The following is a 17871-nucleotide window of genomic DNA, read 5'->3' as shown; positions in this document are numbered from 1 at the left end:
GCTTTGTAAATGGACCTTAAACTGTTAATCCTGCCTTTCATCCCCTGAGATTGAGAATCAGAAGGTGTAGTTTGGTCAGTTGGGTCATTGCTCTAGTGTGGTCCAGGGTCAGGCGTGGGCAGGGAGGACTGACTAATTCTGGCCGCTGGCTCCTGGTTAAATGAGTGGATAAATGCACCTTAATATTAAGGTGGATTTGTTTTTTCTAACTGGGAACAACGGGCTACATTGTTTTACACCAGGTCCCTTCCATTCTTCCTATTCCATCCTCCCCAGAGGAGAAGTCACGCATAAGACACAAGCGCACACCCAGAAGAAAATCTTAGAAAAGATTCTCTATGCAGGCTGGCTTGGGTGCTTCTGAAAGAGCTGCCAAGGATGAGTCCACTGACCGTTTTCTTTTCAAATAGTGTAACTAAGAGTTTCATTTTGTTAATTGCACTTTCCCATCAGAGATGAGAAGAGTCTCTACTTTTTTAAAAAAATACTGTTTACTTACATTTGAACTAGGAAAAGGAAGTAAATGGTGGTGATCTCGGCGTCATCACTGGGCAGTGTCACACTTCACACTTTATCCCAAAGGAGGAAATAAATTTAGCAAATGTCTTCCTGTCCAGACAAAGTGGGAAACAGCAAATTGCTTGACTTTTCTCATTTTCCAGTTGGGATGTAAGCGCTTGCAGCTTTCAGCCCGTAGGTTGGTGAGCAGTTGTGACTACTGCTGGGTTTTCTATACTTAGGGCGTTTACGTAGTTTGCAGGGAAGGCTTCTTTGACATCTCAGTGATCACGACCGAAATTCTTACCAGCACTCTAACCCTTCTTGGTGAATGCATTTTCATTAATTTTCTTGTTGACTCTTTTGCTTCTGTCCCGTTTTCTTTCCCTACTCAGTGAAAGACTTAGACGATGTTGTTTGTAACTTGTAATTTTATGTTGATCTAAAAGGTGCTTGCTTAAATCTATTCCTGGTCTGAAAAACTCCACCACATTTTTCTTCTCTAAGTGCCATAATAGGACAAAAGCAAGATCATCTAAATTCCCACTATAAATGGTAGAAAGGTTGAGATAATTTTTACTGACATAATATAATTACAGTGAATGATGGGCAGTCTTATGACTAGTCTTATGATTTGATGTATATGAAAACTGTGGAGGGGGCAGGGGGGACTTCCTTGGTGGTCCAGTGGCTGAAACTTCGCACTTAACAATGCAAGGTACCTGAGTTCGATCCCTGGTCGGGGAATTAGATCCCACATGCTGCAACTCAGACCCGGCACAGCCAAATAAATAAGTATTTTAAAAAACAAACCTCTGGGCGATATATATTTAAAAGAATGAGAGGGTTTTGGTATAGGAGGTGCCCCTTACATGAATCAAGGAAATAATTATACACTGACTGGATTACAATTCTAGGGAACTGATGATACTTTCGTTAGAAATCCTTTAAGAAAGAAAATGAGGTATGTGCATGTATACTTCTGTGTGTGTTCATGTGTTGAATGTTTTTTCCTAGAGAGGAATTTCCCAAATGAACTTTCAAAGACAGTCAGAATGGGAAGTTTTGAACCACAGTTTTTAATAAGTTTAAATGGTCTTCCATATGGGAGAAGCTTCATGGAAAGACAACAGCTTTGGGGTTGAGGGGCTTTTGTTTTTTCGTTTGTTTTAATTTTGAACCTAGGTCTCCTTTCCCTCTTTTAATGTGGAAGATATAAGGGTGAGACTGGATCAGTGGTGTTAACAGTTGTGTGTTTGGCAGTTAGTCCTTTATTTACCATTTGGAAAACCATTAGGTTAACATCTTCAAAAGGTCTAGGGCTTCCCAGGTGGCGCTGGTGGTAAAGAACCTGCCTGCCAATGCAGCAGACACGAGACGCGGGTTCCATCCCTGTTTCAGGAAGATCCCCTGGAGGAGGGCATGCCAACCCACTCTAGTATTCTTGCCTGGAGGATCCCATGGACAGAGGACCCTGGGGTGCTACAGTCCATGGGGTTGCAAAGAGTCGGACACGACTGAAACGACTTAGCACATACACACACATGCTCATCAAAGTGTCTGCTAACAAGGAAGGCAGATTTTGTCTCTTGACAAGGAGAGTGCTATTGCTGAGGTTCTCTTTGGCTCTTGGGTAAGGTTTTAGCTTGGGGCTTCTCAGCTGATGGCTGCGTCTCTTCGTCGGTTGTGTCCCCAGCCTCTCCTGCTCTGGCTGCTCCGCGTGTTCCCGTTTGTCACACCCTACCTGGGTCACTTCTCCTAGAGGTGAGAAGGGAACCACAGGAAGTCGTGCTCTCTCCAGGGCTGCTCCTGAGCATTCACTTTGCTCCTGAGATAATGAGCTTGATCTCTGAGGCCGTTGTGGACTTGCAGAATTTAATGCACACTGGAGGATAACAGGGTACGTGGCCAGAGAAAATCTTCCCAGATAAAATAAGGGAAACAGGGTAGCTGGAGACTTAACTTCCTATAGCCAATAGTACTTGTGTGGAAGAAGCATAGCTAGAAGAGGCCTGGAGAAGTGAAGCTGGACGCATCCGGGGGCTGTAGTGTTCCCTGCAGTCATCCTTCTGTATTACCAGGTTTTTTTAAGGTCTGACCTGTTCCCTCCTAGACTCTGAGTCTGTAGCGGATTCCTTCACTACCTTATCTTTGGTCAGTTTTAGGAGGGTCAAGTGGGAGTCTGAGACTCCTTGTAGGGGACAAGGGTAGAGTGTGAAAGAAAGTTCACTGTATGTGGACAAATGTGAGCTTCAGAAAATAAAATACCACAGAATCGTTTTGGCTGTTGGGAGTGAGGGCGACAGCGCTGTAGGGAACATCAGTTAAGGGTGAAAAACAACCACAGAATGTGGTTTTGGAAGAAAAAGAAGACCCAGACATGGCCTCCCATACGGTTCCCTGCAGTCTGGTGAGTGCAGCAGTCTGAGATTACAGCAAACGTGGTTTCTGTTTTTTCTTCTGAACCTTTCTGCCTTTGCTTCCCTTCCAGTGTCGAGAGATACGAAGAGAAGAGAAAAAGGAGCCCCTAGCCTCGCTGCCTCCTCCACGCGCACGACCCCTGCAGCAGATGACACGTTCATAGTGCATCAGCTGGGGCAGAGAATGGAGGTAATTGCCAGTGCAGGCTGGGGTTTCCTTCCTTCCATTTTCTGGGGGAAGGTATATTACATCCTCATATGTTTTAAGAAACAGCCTTTTTTGTGCTGATTTGAAATTTGGTTGTAACGTTAGGTGGTAGTGTGGCTTCTCAGTGATCTTATACAGTTTGGACTCCCCCATTAAAATCAGGTATTGCGGGCTGGAGTTAGGTGAAAGCCAAGGTTTCTCATCTTCCATTGCTGGGTCTAGAACGTGCGCATAGTAGTGAGTAGGCTGTTAGGAGGCCGCTGGCCAGATGGGCCCTCCTGGCCTTACTAATTGTTGGAGCCTTTCCCACTTTGCCTCGTGAAAGATTAGCAAAGGAAGAGGACCTGCCTTGGGTCACCTCATCGGTGGCCCGTGCTCAGAAAGGAAGCAAAGTTTACTGTGACAGCACTTGGTTGAGATGAAAGGCGTCAGTTATATGGGCGCACGCATCAGCTTGAACTGAAGGGGGGGTTTTAACCTGGCTACAGCGGTGGTAGCCGTGGCCCCTGCCACCTGCCTGACAGACACCTAAACTTCCCAGCGATCACATCAGCAGTTTCTCATTTTCAGTTCTGTGGCCAAGGCTTTCTAGAAGCTTAAACCCTTGTCCCAATGACGTCAAGCTCGCCCATTGGCCTGGAGGGTTCAGACTTGTCTTCCATCAACACCATGATGTCAGCAGTCATGAGTGTGGGGAAGGTCGCCGAGAATGGCCGGAGCCCCCAGAGCATCAAGTCCCCCACGAAGCCTCCGGGACCAAATCGGATTGGCCGAAGGAACCAGGTAAGTGTCTGTGCGCCTGTGGTGGCTTCCGTGAGAGCACTGGGGGAGGGATGTCCCCTTGCGCCCAGCTCCCTGAGCCAGAACCGTGGGCGTGGTCTGAATGGGACAGATGCACCCAGAGGCCATGATCACTTTTCAGATGCTAATTGCACTTAGCTTAGGTCTGTTTCCATTTGCAGAGAAGGTTTTCTTCACTGAGGTGTCAGTGTTGGTGAGAGCACCCCTACACCCCCGCCCGGTGACCTTGTGACTTGATTTGAACCCAAGCTTTCTTGACTCAGATGGTAAAGAATCTGCCTGCAATGCAGGACACCTGAGTTTAATCCCTGGGTCGGGAAGATCCCCTGGAGAAGGGACTAGGAACCCACTCCAGTATTCTTGCCTGGAAAATCCCACAGACAGTGGAACTTAGTGAGCTACAGTCCATAGGGTTGCAAAGAGTTGGACACGACTGAGTGACTCACAGACACACACGGACACGCTTTCTCCACTGTACAGACGAGGCAGAGAGCTCAACTTACTCCTCTCCTGCGACATGGTTCCTTTCTTCACTCACACAGCTGGTTAATTGGTTTTACGATGCCTCTTCCTCGATTTTTAAGTGTCTGCAGCATAGGTGGCCGATGAGTCCTCACTCTCTGCTGGACTGCTCTCCAGCTTTCCAGCCTGACAAGGCATGCAACTGGGTGCCTGAGGATCCCCTTCGGGATGCCGTGTATTCCTCTGGAGTTTTCAGAGATGAGCGCGGTGGGCAGGAGCGTAGAACGGCAGGGATGTTATGAGAGGCCATGTCTCCTCCCTTGGGAAATAAGATGAGTCTTCATGTCCACACGGCGCACTTGAGAAGGTGTCGCTGTCCTGCAGCAGCACGCTCGACAGTGCCCAAGGAGCGAGCTGGCTGTTCCCCTCTCTGCTCTGCGTCCACATGGTGTGAACGTCCAGTGCTTGGCTTCCCTGACTCGGTGGAGGCCCACCACACCCTTGGGAGAAGGCAGCCTTCTGAGTTTGTCTGGAGACTGGGGATGGGCAGGAAGCTAAACCTGTTGGGCTTTTGTGAGTTAATTTTCCTTTTTATTAATAATCCAAAGGGACTGTCCTTACACAGAACTGTCTGTGCACAGTTCTTCCAGCCCAGCGTGATGGTCTCTTGTAAATCTGTAGATGTACAGCATGAATTACAGCAGCTGATACAAGTTGCCCTCCAGAAAAAGTTGTCGCAGGCTCACCTCCCTCCAGCGACGGAGGAGAGTCTGTTTCTCCACCTCTTCCTCAAGGCTGAAGACTCCGAGTTAAATGATGCTGTTGGGTGGGGGCATTGATACTTTTTCTCTCTTTTTTTCCTTTTCTCCGCGTGCCTCTCTTCCTGTGGGTACCTGAGAAAATTCTCAGCCTGTTTGACTGTGGCCTGAGCCAAGAAGGAGCGCTAGCTCTGGGAAGAAAAGGTTTATTTCACTCTCACGTGACTGTCCGTCCGTCCATCCATCCATCCATCCATCCATCCATCCCCCCATTTCACAGTGTTCGCCCACCTCTTCCTTCCAGCCAGGTACTGTGTGCCAGGTGCCGAGATCTTTCTTAGAGAGCCCAGCATGGCCCAGCAGAGGCAGAGCCGGCCCCAGTCCAGGCTCTGGTCCCGTCCCAGGGGCTCAGAGAGTAGGTAGAGCCATGGAGGGACCCATGGCCTTCCATCCGCACGTGGAACGTGGAGGGGACTCCACGGGGCTGCCTGGGCCATTCGTCACCCGCCTCCTGTGTCCTCTGGGGTTCCTCAGGGCACCGGCTTAGGCTCTTGAAAGGAGGTCTGGGCGAGAGGCAGGATGGGGAGGATAGTGTGTTAGAAAAACCCAGCGTGGTCCCTACCGGGGCGGACAGGAGGGCTGGAGGGCGCCCTGAGGAGCAGAGTTCCAGGGCAGATTAGCCACCGCCGGAAGCCAGCAAGGGTGCCAGATTGTTTCATTATGGAATGGTTAGTTATCACATTAGCTGCTAATTTTATCTGTCGGCTCAGGAAGCGAGCTCCCTCTTCCAGCACAGCGCAGTCGCTGGACTGAGCCTCTCCAGTAGGGCTCCGCCAGCACCATGGTGCTTCCTGTTCTGTTCGCTTTGTTTTTAAAATTGAATCTGAGTCTGGAGACTCCTTCTCCCAGCCCATCATGAATGTCATGATTCCGTGCTGAGGTCTGCAGCGCACCGCTGCCTGTCTCGAGAAGGATCGGGCTCCAGTTCACAGTAAACCCCGGAGTCAGTCCCTTTAGTCCCAGGGGCCACTCAGCGCCTCTGGTGTCTGCCTCAAGGGGCTCACGGGGTGATCCTTTTTTTTTTTTTTTTTTTTTAAAGGAATTTTCGTCCTCAAGAGGCTGGCTACTTGGAGGGCCTGGCTTTTTAACATTTATTTATGTCCTCCAATGAATCTCTTTAAAAAAAAAATTCGTTTTGGACTTCCCTGGTGGTCCAGGGATTCAGACTCCATGCTTCCACTACAGGGAGCATGGGTTCGACCCCTGGTTAGGGAAGTTCTGCATGCCACGCAGTGCAATCAAAAAAAACAAACCACTTAAAAATACATTTATTTGGCTGTGCTGGATCCTAGTTGTGGCATGAGAGACCTTTTATCTTCGTTGTAGCATGTGGGATCTAGTTCCCGGACCAAGGATCGCACCCAGGCCCCTGTGCTGGGAATGTGGAGTCCTCGACCACCAGAGAAGAAGCCTGCAGAACTGCTTTTTAATACACATTATTGCTAGTCTAATAATTTAACAAAAACAGCCCAGAGACCAAGTCTGGGCCAGCCGTGAGGCCTCCCTCGGTGCCAGGCGAGTGCCTCACTCTGTTGTTTGTGCTCTCTGTCTGATGGTTCTTGGCCAGCTGCATCCTGACCGGAGAACACCCCCCTCCCGGCGCACACACACCTTCTGCCTCTCGGAGGGGTAGAGGCGGATGATGACTGAATGAGGCTGCAGAGTTGGGTTTTTTGTGTGTTTGTTTGTTAATTGTCTCTGGGTTAATATACTTCATTAAAATTCATATCTGTGAATTTTTTTTTAATGAGAGTGAAAAAATGTGTAGCATATGTATTTCTCAGACCCAAGAAGAAGGTGTGTGTTACTTAAAACGGGGCTTGTTCATCGCTGGGGAGTGAGAGGGGCCTCCCGTAGCAGCCGAGGACTAGACCCCTCGTGCGTTCACTCCACCCACACGGCGCACAGTGCCATTTGTCTTTGTGGTTTCCAGGGTGGCTTTTATTTTATTTTCATCATCTCTCATGAGCCAGCCACAAGGGTGTTTGCTTTCTGTGCCTTGGGGTCAGTCCTTTCTGGGTCAGACTTGTGTAGCCTAGTGGTTAGGGCATGGGCTGAGAGCAGCTGGCCTGAGTGTTAATCCTGGCTCTGGTTTGGGGCAGGTTACTTGCCTCTCTGTACCCCATTTTCCTCACCCCAAAAATGGGATCCGTAACAGTGGCCATCTCTAATGATTGTGTGAAAAAAACCACCATTTCATGTGTGCAGAGTCTAGCACATAGTAGCTGTTTAATAATTGGTATTATTCACAGGGGACAGAAATTCAGTCGGATGAGTAGAAGTAAAAAAAGGGCTGTTGAAAATGCCTGAGGGTCCAGCCCCAAAGCTGGCTCCCTCCCTTCCTCACGCTTAGTTACCATTTATGAGCAGTGGTGGGCAGGTGCTCCAGCTAGTAAAGGGTCCCAGTGATGCCCGCTGGGCACCCAGGTGGGCACTGGAGCCTTCCACCCTCAGGAGGGTAGGTTTTTTCATGAGAACTCCATTGCCTTTCGTGTATCTTGGGGGCTCAAGACCAGGCAGAAACAAGTGACTGGAGCCTGAGTCAGACGTGGGGAGGAGTACAGCCCTTTCCTAGCTCGGCTGTGACTTGATGCTTAATTTTTCTCCGTCCCTGACGATTCACTAAGTGGTATCTAAGGAGAACACTGCTGTTTGTTGAGCACTCACCCCTGAACCGAGCACTGTTCTCATGCCTTCTGTGCGCTGTTTGATTTACTCCCCATCACAGCGCGATGCAGTGGATGCTACAGTTTTCCCCGTTTTACGAACAAGGAAACCGAGGGCAGACAAGCTCATACCCAGCCAGGCTCCAGAGCCCATGCTCTCAGCCGCTCTGTTGCTGCAGCTCATGAGATACAAGTGTGTGTAACACACATGAGAGGCACCAGTTCACTGTGAATTGAAGTGGATGCTTTTATCCTCTCTTTTCAGGAGACGAAAGAGGAGAAGTCTTCCTACAGCTGCCCCCTGTGCGAGAAGATCTGCACTACACAGCACCAGTTAACCATGCACATTCGCCAGGTTTGCTGCTGCGTTCGTGTTTTTGTTTCAAATAGCTCTTCGTTAAGAGGGGAGGTGACTTTATCTTAACAGATGAATTGTGGCTGTTTAATTCAGATGTAATATTCTAAGAATTTTGAGTGGTTATGAAACAATTTTCGTGTGTCCATGTTACTGTGACAGAGTCCCAGGTCACACAGAATACCTTTTCAGAATTTAGCAAACATCTAGTTAACCGATCACAAATAACAGACTTTTCATCATACATGAACCAAATCTCCTCACAGCACGGTGAGATTGTAGATGTAGACCCCGATTCTGTGCGCTGCTGTAAACTTACAGAATGCGCAGGGAATTCCCTTGATTTGGGATCTCTTCTGGCTTTTCTTCTATTAGGAGATTTATCCTTCTCCCTTGCCTGCTGTGGATGGTTCATGAGATAGTATTGAATCTAGAACGGTGAAGGAGTGACAGTAGGCGAATCATAACATGGTGCTGAATAATTGCATCGTTTAGTAACTTGGGTTTGTAGAGAAATGTTCCTTCTTAACATATTTCAGAGGCCAGAACTCTAAACCAGGCAGGTTTCAGTTCTCTTTCTCTGATAACTAGACTGAGTCATCAAACTAGAGGAACTCATGTGAGGTCCGTGCTTCACGTTTGCCTCGTAGGTGAGTCTTTCTGCTCATGTTAGTTTTTGTGGTCAGTTCATCTGTTGAGAAAGGCCTGCAAAGACCCCACATTCATTTTGAGCCTTGCAGAAGAAATACTCGTCAATACTGCAACACGGAAATGGGAGAGCAAACAAAATATTTATTTGTCTATGGTCCCGATAGATTTTGACATTCAGGAAGACATTTAAAATGAAACAAAAAAATAGCTGAGAAGCGTTGCTGGCTTTTTAATACGTGTGTGTGTGTGTGTTTATATATGCATGTGTATAGAAAGCTCTGGATTTGCGTTCCCGACCGCCGAGTTTTGACCCATCCTCCTCAGTGACCGCTGTGATTGTTGCTTTCCGCAGCACAACACGGACACCGGCGGGGCCGACCACTCGTGCAGCATCTGTGGCAAGTCGCTGAGCTCGGCCAGCTCCCTGGACCGTCACATGCTGGTGCACTCCGGGGAGAGGCCCTACAAGTGCGCCGTGTGCGGCCAGTCTTTCACCACCAACGGCAACATGCACAGGTGGGTGTGGGTGGCTTCCGTCTGCTGCCCGGGGTCCGGAGGGGGACCTTCCAGCCCTCTTGCCTAGGGCATGAGGAGGCCTGTTCACGTCCGGAAAAGCCGGAGGTGGTTCGGTCTGCCTGCCGTGCGGTCACCAGTGTGCCAGAGGTGTCGCTCATGGGAGCCAGCAGCCCCTGGGCTTGGTCTTTGGCTGGTGGGGGAATCCTCAGGGTGAGTGACCCTTGGCCGGTTGGAGTTTCTTTGCTGAGGTACCAGAGGTGGGCAGCTTATGGACACAGAGAAACCCTAGAGGATTAGCATAGTAACCCTTGCCTTTTTAAAACTATTTGCATATGCCTACAGATTCCCTGCAGGGCGAAACATTTCTGTAGCATAAATAGTTAAGTGGGCTGGAGAGCTTCAGGATAAGATAGGATAAAATGAAGGGAAAAATCTGATAAATGTCAGGAATTTACTTCCTGAGGGAGAAGGAGGCTTGCTCAGAAGTGGGAGAAATCTCCGTGGTGGGCATTTTCAAAATGTTGTGGGAGGAACCAATGGAAAATATACTTAATAGAAAGAGTACTTATGATTTAGGAGTCAGAACAAACTTGTCTTCTTTTTTTACACAAATATTTTAGGAACATTGGAAATCTAGGGAAACATGTTAAAGGGACCCAAATTTCACCTTTTAAGCATTATATTGGTTTCTTTTAAAAAGTTGGCTAACATTTTTTTACATATTTATTTCAAAAGAAAAGTTTACGTAGTTGTGAAATTGGTATTTTATCATATATAAATACTCAAATGAGATGGTCCCATTTATTCTACCTAAAATTATGATCCACTGATGGTGTACTTGAGACACACTGTTATAGTGGTAAATTTATGGATTTTTGGAATTAGGTCCTGATTTCGAATCTCACCTCTGCTATTTATAAGTTTTCCATCCTTGAGCAAGTTGCATAGCCTTTATACCTGACTTTGTTCCTCTTTAAATTGAGATTTTTGATAGTATTCACTTCATTGGACTAGGATGGGAATTAGAAGATAATGAGTTTAGCACATGGTTGGCAAGCAACCAGTGTTACTTATTATTATGTCTCAGTCTGAACTCCTCGAAGCAGGGTAGAGTATGATGCTGTGAAATGTATCAGTATATTAAAGGATTTTGATGAAGGGTGTTACCTTTTTATATATCAGTTCAGTTCAGTCGCTCAGTCGTGTCTGACTCTTTGCGACCCCATGAATTGCAGCACGCCAGGCCTCTCTGTCCATCACCAACTCCCGGAGTCTACCCAAACCAAATCCATCGAGTCGGTGATGCCATCCAACCATCTCATCCTCTGTCGTCCCCTTCTCCTCCTGCCCCCAATCCTACCCAGCATTAGGGTCTTTTCCAATGAGTCAACTCTTCGCATGAGGTGACCAAAGTATTGGAGTTTCAGCTTCAACATCAGTCCTTCCAATGAACACCCAGGATTGATCTCTTTTAGGATGGATTGATTGGATCTCCTTGCAGTCCAAGGGACTCTCAAAAGTCTTCTCCAACACCACAGTTCAAAAGCCTCAATTCTTTGGCACTCAGCTTTCTTCACCGTCCAACTCTCACATCCATACATGACCACTGGAAAAACCATAGCCTTGACTAGACGTACTTTTGTTGGCAAAGTAATGTCTCTGCTTTTAAATATGCTGTCTAGGTTGGCCATAACCTTCCTTCCAAGGAGTAAGCGTCTTTTAATTTCATGGCTGCAATCACCATCTGCAGTGATTTTGGAGCCCCCCAAAATAAAGTCTGACACTGTTTCCACTGTTTCCCCATCTATTTCCCATGAAGTGATGGGACCAGATGCCATGATCTTAGTTTTCTGAATGTTGAGCTTTAAGCCAACTTTTTCACTCTCCTCCTTCACTTTCATCAAGAGGCTCTTTAGTTCTTCTTCACTTTCTGCCATAAGGGTGATGTCATCCGCATATCTGAGGTTATTGATATTTCTCCTGGCAATCTTGATTCCAGCTTGTGTTTCTTCCAGCCCAGTGTTTCTCATGATGTACTCTGCATAGAAGTTAAATAAGCAGGGTGACAATATACAGCCTTGACGTACTCCTTTTCCTATTTGGAACCAGTCTGTTGTTCCATGTCCAGTTCTAACTGTTGCTTCCTGACCTGCATACAGGTTTCTTAAGAGACAGGTCAGATGGTCTGGAATTCCCATCTCTTTCAGAATTTTCCACAGTTTCTTGTGATCCACACAGTCAAAGGCTTTGGCATAGTCAATAAAGCAGAAATAGATGTTTTTCTGGAACTCTCTTGCTTTTTCGATGATCCAGCAGATATTGGCATTTTTATATATATATATAATTTCCTATTGTTTTTGCTCCTTACCTCATCCTAGGAATATTTATTTTAATTTTTTAGCTTCTGGGCTCAGTGGTAAAGAATCTGCCTGCCAGGCAGGAAGCACAGGGTCGATCCCTAGGTCAGGAAGATCCCCTCGAGAAGGAAATAGTAACCCACTGCAGTATTCTTGCCTGGGAAATCCCATGGACAGAGAAGCCTGGCGGGCTGCAGTTCATGGGGTCACAAAGAAGTCAGACAGGACTTAGAGACTGAACAACAATAATTTTTAGCTTTAGCTTTTTGCTTCCAGGTCAGCCTGTTAGTATCATTTTGCCTTCTGTTGCCATCTGTTTTGTTTTGCTTGCTCCCTTTTATTCCTCCTGCTTAAAAAAAAAAATCCTTTGTTCTTCTGTATTTGAGCCCTCAAAATCTAACCCTGGAAGTGTTACCTTCTTGGGTGGTTTCCTCGCTTTCTCCTACCCCTTTTAGGGCATTTTCATTGTCCCAGAAGGAAATCCACACCCATGCGCGGTGGCTTCTCCTTACTTCCCACCCTCCAGCCCAAGGAAGACACTCATCTACTCTTCCCCTTGCATTTGCCTTCTGTGGACTTCTCATGGAATGTGCGGGCTTTTGTAACCAACTTCTTTCACTTAGCTTTAATGCTTTCAACATTCATCAAGGTTGTAGCATCTTTTTTCTTGTCATGTAACAATCCATTGTAGGGACATACCACATTTTATTCACCTCTTCATCAGTCAGCAGACATTTGAGTCCTTTTGTTTTTTCGCCCTTACAAGGAATGCTGCTGTGAACATTCTTGTACAGGTTTTGTGTGGACATGGGTTTCCATTTCCCTTGGGTAGCCACTGAGGAGAGAATTGCAGGGCCATGTTTAACATTTTGAGAAATAGCCACGCTGTTTCCCAGAGGAGCTGCCTCATCTCACTCCCACCAGCAGTGTGCGAGGACGGCAGCCTTACACGCCCTTGCACACACTTGTTACTGTCAGTCTTCACGACAGCCACCCCGCCAGGTATGAAATGCAGGCCCGTGAGTCCATAATTTTAATGTTTTCACATTTAAGTCTACACTTCATTTTAAGTTGACATTTGTGTATAGTGTGAGGAAGGAATCCAGGTTCAGTCTTTTGTACCGTTTGTTTAAAAACTTTTCTTTCTCCACTGAATTGTCTTAGCACCTTTATCAACATTCAGTTACCCATAAATGTAAGGATTTATCTCTGTGGGGTCAGTTCTCTTCCATTGATTTGTGTGTATATATCCCAAGGCCTAACACGGTATTGATTACTGTAGCTTTGGGTAGGTTTTGAAATGGGGAGATGTGAATCTTTGAACTTAGTTCTTTCCCTAGATTGTTTTGGATATTCCGGGTTGCTTGCATTTCTTTGAGGTAATTACGAGCCACATAGAGTGAGTTGTGAAATATTCCATCCTCCTGTCTGTTTTGGAAGAGTTTGTGAAGAGTTGATACTAATTCCTTTCATTTAAATATGTGGTAGGATTCATCGGCAAAGCCATCTGGGCTTTTCTTTCTGAGAAGTTTTTAAAGGACTAGTTCAGTTTCTTTACTTGTGGTAGGTCTGTTCACATTTTCTGTTTCTTCTTGGAGTCAGTTGCAGTAGTTATGTCTTTTGCAGGAATTTAGTCACCTCATCGAAGTTACCTGATTGGTTGGCATACGGTTGTTCTTAGTGTCCCCTTGCAATCCTTTTTATTCTGTAAGGTCAGTAATGTCTCTTCTTTCATTCCTGATGTTAGTAATTTGAGTCTTCTCAGTATTTTTCGTTAATCAATCTAGCTAAACATTTAACAATTTTATTGGTCATCTCTTCAAAGAAACAGGGCCTCCCCAGGTGGTGCTAGTGGTAAAGAACCTGACTGCCAATGCAGCAAACATAAGAGACCCGGGTTCAATCCCTGAGTTGGGAAGATCCCCTGGAGAAGGAAATGGCAATCCACTCCAGTATTCTTGCCTAGAGAATCCCATGGACAGAGGAGCCTGGCAGGCTACAGTCAGTGCGTTGCAAAGAGTCGGACACTATTGAAGTGACTTAGCATTCAAAGAAGTAACTTTTCAGTTTGTTGATTTATTTTCCTCTGTTGCTTTTCTGCTCTCTATTTTTTAAATTTTCTGCTCTAAACATGACTGTTTCCCTCCTGTTTGCTTTAACTTGCTCATCTCTTTCTAGTGTTTCAGGTAGAAGATTAGACTATTTATTTGAGAATGTTTTTATGACAGGCATTTACAGCTGTAAATACTTCTTTAAACATAGCTTTCATAACATTCCATAAATTTTTGTATGTTGTATTTTCCTTTTCATTCATCTCAAAGTATTTTCTAATTTTTCTGTGATTTTTCCATTGTCTATTTAGGAGTATGTTTGATTTCACATATTTTACAACTTCTCAAATTTCTTTCCATTACTAATTTTGAATTTCATTGCACTGTTAATTGAAGAAAGCTTTCCATAATTTAAATTTTTTTTCCGCTTAATTTATTGAGGCTGGGTTTATAGCTGAGCATATGGTCTATCCTGGAGAACGTCTTGTGTTGTTGAGAAGAGAGTGTGTATTCTTGCTGTTGTTGGGTGGAGTGTTTTCTAGAGGTATTGTCAGTTCCAGCTGGTTTATACATTGTCCTTCTGTTTCCTTATAGATCTTTGTTTATCTTCATGTGCTCTACCTGTAAGTTTTGTACAGTTATCGTCCCATTTTGCAGATGAGGAAGCTTGCTTAGGATCAAAGTCAGTGCCAAGGTTTGAACATAGGCTGTCAGGCTTAGAGGCCATGAGAAATAATTGATACAGCTTTTGTGTCACTTTGTATATTAGAAAAAAGCATTCTTTCAAGTTTTACCCTCTTTCAAAATAATTTCCTGTTGTAAAACATTATTTTCAATGTTAAGCTATTTGAGCCATCCAACTAGCATAGTCCACTCTATTTGGTGAGCCTGGAATCACTTTTTATTGATTTTTATAAGGTGGAGCTAGTGGTAAAGAATCCACCTGCCAATACAGGAGACATAGGAGACGCAGGTTTGATTCCAGGGTGAGGAAGATCCCCGAGAGGAGGGCGTGGCAACCCACTCCAGTATTCTTGCCTGGAGAATCCCATGGACAGAGGAGCCTGGCAGGCTACAGTCCACAGGGTTGCAAAGAGTCTGACACGACTGAAGCCACTTAGCATGCGTGTGTTGTTAGAAATTTTATTGAATTTTTTCTAGACCAACCGTTGATATTACCCTGAGATTCTCATTTATGTAAATTACTGTTATAAGTATTTTTTTTAAAGCAGACCTTAGGGATATTTGTGCTAATTTTTGATTTGGTGCTGATTTTAGTGTAAGTCATCTTGATTTACAGGAGAGGACTAATTGTTGGGGACTGAATTCTAGTTTTAATTCTGCAGAACTTTTCAGAAATCTCTTGATTTTTCTGTACTTCACCAGAGTGGCATGGTAGAACCTCACTTAGAACTTGCACTCAAGTGCAGTGTTTGTGACAGCATTGTGAAGGCTTGCAGTGACCTGGGGAATGTCCTGGCTGAAGGGTGTTTCTGAGTTTGTGTTTTCAGAGCTGACGGCATCCTGTGATAATCTCTGAGAGGTATGCACTCCTCACTGTGTGACCCTAGCAGGTTAATTGACCTCTCTGTGTCTTGGTTACTTCAAGAAGGCAGTGATGTCTGTACCGATGGGAACATTGTGGGGATTCAGTGGAAATTGAATGCGGGGATTGACACATACAGTGCACATAGGATAGTGTTAGTCGATGAGCACGTCACTAGTGTAATGTGTGCCACTGAAGAAAAACACAGCGACTGACTGACTGACCATAAAATGCCAGAAAATAAATGAAGAGGTTTTTCTTTTGTTCTTGCTATCCTAAACCTATAATTTAAATTTAAAAGAAGTTACTTAGAATATTTGAGCTTAATACACTCCTTTTATTTTTGTCTTCTCTGCAGAAAATTGCAAACTATGGGCTAAAAAGAACATTTGGTGTTTGGTAATCAGTCACAATCATCACCACCTTCATTTTTTGGTGAAACTGTACTTTGGGGGGAAAAAAATTATAAAAATGTGAAAACACTTACAAAAATGTGCCAGAAAGAGCAGAGTTAGATTCATTTGTCCGGCAGATCTGTTTCAGGATCTGTACCGGGATGGTGAGCTGTGGTCTCTCCCGGGCATGTACCTGTGTACATTCGTCAGGATCCAGAGCTGCCCTGGGATTGAAAAGACAGAGCACACCCCAGTTCTGATGAGCCGTATTCTTGCTTGACTTTCAGAGCTTGGAAGGAAGTCAGTGGGCTGTGTGTCTGGTTCTCAGGACCAAAGCTCTGTTTCTCATTTTCCTTCGGCGGCCACCCTGCCGCTTCCCGAGGTCTGCCGCAGCATCTGGGCCGGGAGAGCCTTGGACTCCCGGGCGGGGGCTCCGGAGCCCAGGCGGAGGCCGGGCCTGTGCAGCCTGGGCACCCACCCCAGCCCCTGTTCCGCCTTATTTCTAGCCCATCCCGGGCCCCCTTTCCTGTGCCAGTTTCCTGTGCTCTGTGCTCTGAGTTTCAGTCCCTCCCCTTGGGGGAGCAGATTCAGTAAGACCCCTGCCGTAACACCAGTTCCCATGGTGTGGATTGCTAGATCCAATTTGCCAAGTGCCGACTCCCCAAGGCTGGTCTGGGAACTTGCAGTGCCCCTTCCCTCGGCCTCCTGCTCACCCCGTTCCTAAGGTTGTCCGCACGCGCGCTGCACCAGCATCCGTGTGCACTTTCTCCGGGATAAGCCCCACTTTCCCCAGATTTAGGGCTGAGCAGCCGTGTAGGAGGCAGATCTGGGCTCCACCTCGGACTCTGGCTGCTTCAGCACCCAGAGGGGCTCACACACCTCACAGCATGGACCCTCAGAACTCTGCCCTTTTCAGTTCCCGTTACTCCTAGCGGACTTTAATGAGGTGCCCTTTGCAGCCACCCGCTGTATAAAGCAAGTCACTCTATCTCCCTCAGCCACTAGTCATTATATGAGAATGTGTTTGTTATCTTCATTTATTAGGTTAATCAACCTTTTTATACTTTCTTTTACCTTAGTTTTATGAGAGGACCATCAACTTGTAGTCAACCCAGTAGAATTATCATATTAGTAAAAAGAAAAAATAAACTTCGCAGAATCAGCAAGCAGATTAAATTATGTGTCATCATGTCAGTAGTTGCACTGTAGCTCGGGTACAGCCCATAACTTACTGTAATTTCATTCCAGGAAATACATTTAAATTATTTTTAAAAGTAATTGTATATCTGGTAAACAGGGAGACTAGAGTGATACAGATTCCAGCTTATTTTAAAGAAGTTTCAGGGGAGACCATCTCAATTTATTAGCATATCTGGGACGGTTTTTCAAGTTACCACTTCCCTGTCTGCGGAGTCTCATGTTTTTGAGGTTTGAAAATCCTTTATCCCAAACCTTTGGAACCACAGCTTAGTTCCTGAGCAGACTAATAGGTTGCCATCACAGTGCAAAACAGGTATCACGGAAACATTGCCGCAGCTCCAGCTTTTAACTTCCCAGAACTCTTTATCAGTTGCTCCCATGTTGAAATTTTGGATTGAATGGAGCTTGTCTTCCAAAACAAACGGGAAACTGAGCCAGAGCCCGCCCTCTGGGGGAGCTCAGGGTAGGAAAAGGGCGCTGAGCTCTGCCATCTGCAGAAACTTTCCAGAAAATGCTGGACGGCAGAGCTGGGAAGAAGCGATGATGCTTGAAAGAGAGAATGGCAGCAGATCTCCTCTGGAAAGAATCAGACCTCTGAAATGGGGATTTTCCTTTTGAAGACTATAATGGTCTTGGAAGATAGGAAATTAATTTCTCCTTTGCGCCTCGTCTTACAAACTGTAGACTTTTAAGCTGTAAAGAGAGTCTCAGAGTCCTTGTCATGTTAGGGACACACAGGAGAGAGACCCTGGCAGGAGCGAGCTTCCCTGACTTCTCCGTTGTTTAGAGGAGGGCACAGAAAGAGCAGGGATGTGTTCTCATCTCAGCCGTGTGTTCAGAAGGTGAAGGTGAGGCGGGGACACCCCTGGAGTATCATCCGGTTGCCTCGCTCCCCTCCTGCCGTGGGCACACCTGTGTCCATCCCTC

General features: G+C 46.0%; 1 protein-coding gene across 6 annotated transcripts in view; it reads left to right on the top strand.

Annotated features, from left to right (window-relative positions):
* The window catches only part of RREB1 (ras responsive element binding protein 1), a 121770-nt gene that overhangs the window by 60995 nt on the left and 42904 nt on the right, over positions 1-17871 (top strand). For all 6 annotated transcript variants that reach the window (XM_081523705.1, XM_081523700.1, XM_081523699.1 and 3 more), the window contains 4 exons: positions 2990-3108; positions 3697-3909; positions 8139-8228; positions 9232-9395. In XM_081523705.1, coding sequence (XP_081379831.1) covers positions 3739-3909; positions 8139-8228; positions 9232-9395 — 425 coding nt within the window. In that variant the 5' untranslated portion in view covers positions 2990-3108; positions 3697-3738. The remainder of the gene's footprint in view (positions 1-2989; positions 3109-3696; positions 3910-8138; positions 8229-9231; positions 9396-17871) is intronic.

This window comes from Giraffa tippelskirchi, chromosome 8 (genome assembly GCF_054371585.1).
Source record: "Giraffa tippelskirchi isolate mGirTip1 chromosome 8, T2T-mGirTip1v1.2.pri, whole genome shotgun sequence".
NCBI classification, from domain to species: Eukaryota; Metazoa; Chordata; class Mammalia; order Artiodactyla; family Giraffidae; genus Giraffa; species Giraffa tippelskirchi.
The sequence above is the reverse complement of the archived record's forward strand: the minus strand, read 5'-3'. Positions and strand labels throughout refer to the sequence as shown.